Source organism: Octodon degus, unplaced genomic scaffold (assembly GCF_000260255.1).
Source record: "Octodon degus isolate 3935 unplaced genomic scaffold, OctDeg1.0 scaffold00018, whole genome shotgun sequence".
NCBI classification, from domain to species: domain Eukaryota; kingdom Metazoa; phylum Chordata; class Mammalia; order Rodentia; family Octodontidae; genus Octodon; species Octodon degus.
In genome coordinates this window covers 22,045,288-22,053,117 of record NW_004524594.1, presented here as the reverse complement: position 1 = coordinate 22,053,117, position 7,830 = coordinate 22,045,288, and the positions used below count along the sequence as shown (strand labels likewise).

The 7,830-nt window shown below is 56.3% G+C and overlaps 1 protein-coding gene across 1 annotated transcript; it reads right to left on the bottom strand.

Moving 5' to 3' along the window:
* Positions 1-554: 554 nt before the first annotated feature.
* Positions 555-3,434, bottom strand: Cd248 (CD248 molecule). Its single transcript, XM_023710855.1, has one exon. It carries the CDS (start codon positions 3,431-3,433, stop codon positions 758-760), a length of 2,676 nt encoding a protein of 891 aa, XP_023566623.1. The 5' UTR covers position 3,434; the 3' UTR covers positions 555-757.
* Positions 3,435-7,830: the final 4,396 nt, after the last annotated feature.

Genomic DNA, 7,830 nt, shown 5'->3' with positions numbered 1-7,830 from the left:
TCCACCTCCGCCTCCCGGGCTGATTTCTGCCTCCTCCCTAAAGCAAGCGGGAGCAGTGCCTCAGAGAACACCTACAATCCAGAGAGGGTGGCAGCATCCTTAGGTGACCTCAGTCTCAGCCCCAACTTCTGGGCAGCCTGCCAGGATGGGAAAGGATGTTCCAAAGAACGTTCAGAGGAACTCACCCACTACATGCCCCTTTCATTCCCACAGAACACCAGGCCCAGAGTCTGTCTGACCTCTAAACCCCAGTTTACTGCAGGTCAACAGAAATCTTAACCTATAAGTCCTCTCCTGGTTTCAGTCTCACCTTCTTGGAGTTTTGATACAAAGAGGAACCAATATGCCAAATCTCATATTCTTGGGCTTGCTGTGTGACCATCCCTTAGGCTCTGCCCTCTCTGGTCTACTACTTCCCTGAGAATCCCTGAAACTGTCCCTTAAGGGCTATTACCTTACCTACACAAACTGAAAGAAGATCCATTTCTTTTTTTCTTAGTCTTCCCAGACCCTCCCCTCCAGCATCAATGAGGTTCAGGCGCTTTGGCTGAGGTTGGCACCCCATTTATTGGAGAAGACCCCAGCACCCACCCCTGAGGTCCTGGGGGCCTTGGTGTATCCTCTGTCATGAGTGCCACATCCAGGGAACAGGAAGCCCTCTGTCCATCTGGGCAGCCCCCATGGGTCCCTGGTGTAGCCTCAGCCATGTGTCCAGCCATGTCCCTTCCCCCTACTTGCAGGGGGCATCTATGCCCTATCACACGCTGGTTCTGCAGGTCTGTACCCCTGTGAAGCTGCCCCTGGGGGGCAAGGGTTCTGTTTGGCCTTTGCTCCCAGCATGGGTGACCCAGCGATAGCAGTCAGTGATGCGCTTGTTGGGTGCGTGGGGGCCACAGCGGGTGCAGTATACGATGCCTAGTGCGAGCAGGACCACCAGGAAGACACATGTTGGCACCAGGAGTGCCACCAGCAGCCACCGGTCATCCCTCTGGCTTTGACCTGCTATACCAGCCTCTGCCAGAGCTGTTGGAACTGCTGTAGAGACCAACTTGGAAGTAGGGCCACCTTCCCTTGGGACTTGGGGAGCTTTGGAATGGGGATGTGCAGGGCTGTGTGAAGTCTGGTTAGCTGGGCTTTGAGGAGGCAAAGGAGTAAGAAGGACTGGAATCTGGGTGGCAGCAGGCACAGGGGCCTGATGGGCAGGGGTCCCAGGTGACCCAGAGGTAGTGGGCAGGCTGGGCTGGACAGTTGGCGTAAAAGAAAGCCGAGGGACTTGGGCCCTGATGCCTGTGACATCTATGAGTGGAGGGGGTTGGTGGGCACTTGGGGTGACATCCGGGGAGGCAGGATTAGCTGGAATTCCAGACAGATGTGTGGTGGTCTGGGTGTCAGCCACCTGAGAGTCTGGAAACATGGGAGATGGATGGGTAGGGAAGAATTGGGGATATTTGGCTGAGGTAACAGGGGGCTGGTGGGCAGGGGGCTGTGCTGGAGGAGTGACAGAGATAACTTGGGGCTGGTGGGCAGAAGGCAGACGTGGATAGTTGTTGGAGATCACAGGGGGCTGGTGGTCAGGAAGCACAGCTGGGTGCATGGCAGGGATCATGGGGTGCCAATGGGCAGGGCTCAGGGGTAGGTGTGTGGCAGAAATAATAGGGGTCTGGTGGGCAGAAGACAGAGTAGGGTGCGTGGCAGAGATCACAGGGGGTCTGTGGGCAGGGCTCGGGGGTGGGTATGGGGGGGCCCGGCGAGCAGAAGGCAGTGTGGGGCGCAGGGCAGAGATCACAGGGGGTCGGTGGGCAGGGTTCAGGGGTGTGTGTGTGGCAGAAATAATAGGGCTCTGGTGGGCAGAAGACAGAGTGGGGCGCATGGCAGAGATAACAGGGGGTCTGTGGGCAGGGCTCGGGGGTGGGTATGGGGGGATATGGCGAGCAGAAGGCAGTGTGGGGCGCAAGGCAGAGATCACAGGGGGTCTGTGGGCAGGGTTCAGGGGTGGGTGTGTGGCAGAGATAATAGGGGTCTGGCGGGCAGAAAGCAGTGTGGGCCGCGTGGCAGAAATCACCACAGGCTGAGTGTCAGAGATCACTGAGGAGTGATAGGGGATCCGAGGGGCACTGAGTAGGGGTGGCCAGGTGGGCTCCAGATGGGGTCTCCTCGGTTCTCGCTGTCCTGGGAAGCTGGGTCTATAAGCCAAGCCAAAGTCCGGTGGCTGTGTGGGTTTCATCCACAGGATCCTAGCACCCGCTGTCCATCCACCATCCAAGTCCTCCCAGGCCTCCGCCACCTCCACTTCCACCTCCTCCTCCTCCTCTTCCTCCCGATCGTCCACCACCTCATCTCCAAGGTCCTGAGAAGCCCTGGTGCCCATGGCACCCGTGGGGGTGCAGTTGCTCCCATCTTCTTCAAGCTCATGACCCTCACTGCAATAGCACTCAAAGCCACCAACATAGTTGACACACATCTGCTGGCACACACCGGCAATCTGGCACTCATCTGTGTCCACGCAGCGGTGTGGCTCATCCTCTGCTGGTCGGAAGCCCAGAAGACAGTGGCAGCTGTACCCTTGTGGTCCACCAGGCTCACAGTGTTGCTCACATGGGGCCTGGGCACAAGGGTCCTCACAGCTGCGCCCATCCGCTGCCAGTCGGAAGCCCTCAGTGCAGTGGCAGGACACCTGACCATCCATGTCCTCCATGCACTCATGTTCGCAGCCCCCATTGTCCGGACCACAGCCAGTCCCCGGGCACAAGGGCCCAGCCTGGGACCAGCCCACACCACCTTCAGGTTGCTTCACGCAGAGCAGAGAGGCCCCCCTGCCAGCTTGGCACTGCACAGCAGCCACAGACCCAAAGGGCAGCCACTCAAACTCCGTAGAGACCAGGTGGAAGGGTGTAGTATAGACGGTGGGGCTGGCCTGCCCAGCCTCATCTTGCAATGCTGGGCAGGCACCCTCAAAGCCAAACTGGCACAGGTAACCGTCGATAGGCAGTGTGCACGAACCCTCGTGCCAGCGATGAGCATGGCTGGCCTCCAGGGCCACACAGCGCTGAGCCACACAGGACCCTCCCGTGGCTTGCTGGGCCCAGTTGGTGAAGGCTGTGTCCTGGTCTCCAGTAGTCCACGTGAAGCCACGAAGTGGGCGCTGCACCTGGCAGTGCCGTGCCTGCCGCTGCAGTCCTATCCACAGCAGCTTGTCCTTTGGGCCAGTGCCCACAAGGCTGTCCACACGCCGGGCCTCCTCGGGTGTCCGCGGTGTGGCCAGGTTACCCCCCAGTTCACGGCAGGCACGCCATGCTTCCAGGAAGGTGCGGGATTCTGGGTAGAGAACGTAGCAGCTGTTGGGGCCACAGGTAGCGTGGGGCTCAGTGGGCCAAGAGGCCTGGCCCAGTGTGGGCACTGCGGCCGCCCAGGCCAGCAGCAGGCACAGCAGCATCACGACGCCCCCTGACTGGTGACTGGTCTGGCCCGGGCTTGCGGCTGCTCTTGACAGGGGGAGGGACGGGGGCCTCCGGCAGGCGGGCAGGGGGGCGGGCCTAGGCTGGGCTCTGGCCTTGTAAGGAGTGGGCTGGGGTGGTTGCCAGCTCCTGCTCCTGCTCCCCCAGGGCCACAGGAGCAGGAAGCAGTGGGGTGGGGGGTGCTGGGGTTGGCTGAGGAGGGAGGAGGAAGAGTACAGGGGCTGCCCCAGGCCCCACAGGGCTGGGAGTCAGAGAGGCGGAAACTGCTGCTTGCTGATACAGGACCCTCAGAAGCCCACTGCACTGCAGTAGGAGGCTCCGTTCCTCAGTCGAACTCGCCTTCCACACACTCACAGACACACTTACATGTGCGTGCTCCTCTCCTCATCCGTGGGCACGGGCAAATGCATGACTGCCCCTTGTGCCTGGCTCAGACCTGCCCTTCACTTCACCTGGCTCAGGCAAGTCTGCAGACCCCTGTCCCCTGTGCACATCTGCCTGACACATTGCACCCCAGGGGTGCTCCTTCCAAGATGGTGTGGTGGTCTACATGGCTGAGCTTATGAAGTCCCTCACGTTCCTGTACAGGCCCTGAGTGGCCAATGACCAAGGCCTGAACACCCCCACTCCCCTACCCCCACTGTGTTCTCTGTTCCTGAGTCCCTTCCTCAGTCACCCTATTCCCCAGAGTTATGGCTCCAGCTGGGCCAGCCTGAGGGGGAGGAAGGCTGCCTTTTCTTCACCCTTGCTCAGCTGGGGACCCTGGGAACCTGCGATTAGAGGGGGAGGAGAGCCCCCAAACAGGAAATGCCTCTCTGGGCTCCTGCTGCAGGAGGGCAGAGTGTGTAAATTAGGGGGCTGGACTGCTCTCAGGGGGCAGAGCTGGCTGTGAGGGGCCTAGTGAAAGGCCATGTATGGGCACTAGACGCACAGTAACACATTCACACGTGTGTGACAGGGCCTTCATGTTATGGAGCCCTCCTTGCCCCAGGGGGCTGGTACATAGGCCCCAAAGACCTCTTTCTGCCCTCCTCCCAGGCCTCTGAAGGCAGCCACAGTGAGCCTGTCACCTAGGACAGGAGGCGGTCCTGAGGAGGTGGTTGAAGGTTAACTTGTTCTCAGCTGTATCACTTTTCTTTTCTTTTCTTGCCTGATTGATTGATTGATTGATTGACTGAAGCAGGTTTTTGCTATTTTACCCAGGCTGGTCAATCACTTGCCCTGCCTCAGCCTTCCAAGATGCTGGAACCATAGTCCTGTGACACTAGCTGACCCAGTATATTCTTAGTAGATGTTTGAGCCAGGGATGAGGAGGTAGAGGAGTGCTTCTACCCCTCAGAGCGCTGCCTGGGTACAGCTTTTTACTCTGCCTCTGATCTGCTGTGTGACTTCAGGAAGGTCACGGACCCTCTCTAAGCCTCCATTTTTCTTATGTGCAACATGGGGATACTGTGTCCAGGTCTTTTAGCTCAGTGGGGCTAACACATCACAGTACAGAGGGCTTTGTCAACTGTGGAACATGAGGCAAATGTTCCTTAGTCTTTTGAGTACAAGCGCTGGGGGCAGGTTGGACTTTACTAACCACCTTTCAATACTCAGCTAGTCCCTACACACCCAGCCAGCGTCTAAGAACCAGGGATTACAAAATGCCTGCTCTGTGCCCAGAAGTTCAAGGTCTATACCTGTGAAGCACATGGACTACTCTCCTAGGGAGAAAGTCAATAGCCACCTTCTATCCTTGAGTTCACCCTTGACTCCTCTTTCTCCCACACCCCAACCCCAGCCTCTCAGCAAGTCCTCTCAGCTTCATTCTTAGAATCAACTCACGGGCCTGGTGAGATGGCTCAGTGGTCTAAAGCACCTACTTGGAACAAGCTTGGCAAAGCACAGGGACCATGGTTCGATCCCCCAGCACCACATGCCAGCCAGCCCCGCCCCCTGGTGGGCTGAGCTGGCCACACACACACACACACACACACACACACACAATAAATAAATAAATAAATAAATAAATGTTTAAAAAAAAAAGAATCAACTCACATCTGACCACTTCTCATTACCTTCTTTGCCACCCACCCTTTGCCCATCTAGAAACCATATATAGCCTCTCTCTCTCTTTCCCTCTCGCTCTCTCTCTCTCACTTTCTCCACCCTGAGAGAGAGATGCTTGCTCTTTTTTAAAAAAATATTTTATTTGAGGCTGGGGAGATGGCTCAGTAGAATAAGTACTTCCCCAGCAAGTCCAAGGGTCTGAGATCAATGCCTGGTTCCGCCAAAAAATTATTTTATTTTATTTATTTAGTCTTTTTGAGACAGGCTCTCTTTTCTATGCAGTACTGGCTGGCTTTGAGCTCAACTTGTAGCCCAGGTTGGCCTCAAACCCTTAAACTCAAACTTGTAATGACCCTCCTGCCTCCACCTCCCAGAATGCCACAATTACAGGCATGAGCCACCACTCCAGGCAGAGAGATGCTCCTACAACCTAGGTCAGTTCAGGGAAAAGGTCAAAGTCTTTGCTATGTGATCTGGCTCTAAACTAATCCCACACTGTCCCTCCACTCACTCCCTCTACTCCAACCACTCTGGCCTCCTTGCTGATCCCCAGCCTGTGGGGCACCCGCCTCCAGACTTTCCCTGGCAGCGCCCCTGCCTGGAGTGCACTTCCTGCAACCTCCAAGTGCTTTACTTCTTCTTTTGCTTTTCTCCAATTGGTCTCAGTTAAGTGTCAGAATCCCCAACCAATCATGCTCCATTTCCCCTTTCCACTATGACTCTGACACAGTGTAAACAGATGTGTGTGTTGTTTCCGTGAGGCCTGAATCCTCCTGGCCAGTTTCTCAGCCTTGATCTTCAGTGCTGGACAGTGTTGTAAGGCCTGTGCTGTACCTGGGGGTGATTACCCATACCTCCGACTTCTGTTTACATACTGGTAGTTGCTTGGGACAATGTTCTCAGACATTGCTGAATAGCACCATCACCCCCAGGGAGAACCTCTGCCCTTGGAGACTGTGAGCTCCGTGCTAGGGTCATAGTCCTGTTCCCTACTGTATCCACAGATTCTAGACAGCTCTTGGACCATGGACACTGCTTATTAAAAGTTTGCTGAGGGCTGGGGAGATGACTCAGTAGAATAAGCGCTTCCCTGGCAAGCACAAGGGCCTGAGTTCAATCCCTGGTTCTGCAAAAAAAAAAAAAAAAAAAGTTTGTTAAATGACTAAATGAGGCTTCCACAACTGCTTAAGGAGATGCAGGGAGACCTGGGGTTCTCCTTGAAATAAAGCCCACTTGTTCCCCATATTCTTTGGCCACCCCCTTGAAGTCAGCCCTCCTAGACCTGGTAGTTCTCTCAAAATCAGCAAGTCATTTTGCAGTTGGGGACACTGAGGCTCAGTGAGTCATACAGCATACAGTGGCAGGGCTCAGACTAGAGCCAAGGTTTCCTGGTTCTTATTCCAGTTCCCTTTGTGCTATAGTCTGCTGCAGCATCCTTCAAGCTGGGTATGAGATGTGATGTCAAGAAATGACAATGAGAAGAAAGAGATGCAGCTTGGGGCCCGGCAGATAGCTCAGTAGAATAAGCACTTGCCTGGCAAGCGCAAGGGTCTGATGCAAGGGCCTGAGTTCAATCCCCAGTTCCGCCAAAAAAAAAGAAGAAAGAGATGCAGCTTATCAAGGTCCTAAGGTCGGAGCTCAAGATGAGGTGGGCCTAGAAGGACGAAGAGGACAGGAGAGAGAACACCAAAGGGGAGGCAGCGTGCTTTGCAAGACCCCAAAGCCAACCCTGAAAGCTGCAGCTCCACTGTGGTGGTGTTGGGGAAGAGTGACAGTGAGAGAGCTCCCAGGCTGGTTTTCAGTGGGTGGAGGGGACCCAAGGCCAGGGACCCATTAGGAGGCTGTTGTAATTGTCTGGGAAAGAGGAGGGAGCTGGCTGCAGAGCTGGGGAGCAGGGCGGGCCGGGCTGGGGGAGGCAGCCTCTTGAGGCTCCTTATGGGCGGTCCTGAACCTGGTCCAAGGGTGTGGTGAGCCCAGTCATGATTCGGGCAATGGCCAGTGCGGGGGGTGGGGTGGGGGGGTGGGGGGGGTGTCTTAGAGCATGGCTGCAGGCCGTCTGGTGAGTGGGCGGGCTGGATCAGAGGGCAGGACCCCAGCTTCAGTGGTGGTGAGGGTTTGGGGAGCAGGCAAGGGAAGAAGGAAGAGGATGAGGGTCAAAGGCTAGATTCCAGCTGTACTAGCTGGGTCCCCTTTGTAGATGGGGGGATGTCTGAGTGGGATACTTTGAGGGGGCTTGAGGAGTCATTTTGCCCCCAACAAGACCACGTGGATCAAGGGTGAGTGTTGGAGGTGCACATGAGCACCCAGTCTGGAATCATACCTG

What these genes read in the sequence shown, in the direction of transcription:
- Cd248 (XM_023710855.1), bottom strand. Translation starts at nt 3,433, where the DNA reads ATGCTGCTGTGCCTGCTGCTGGCCTGGGCGGCCGCAGTGCCCACACTG.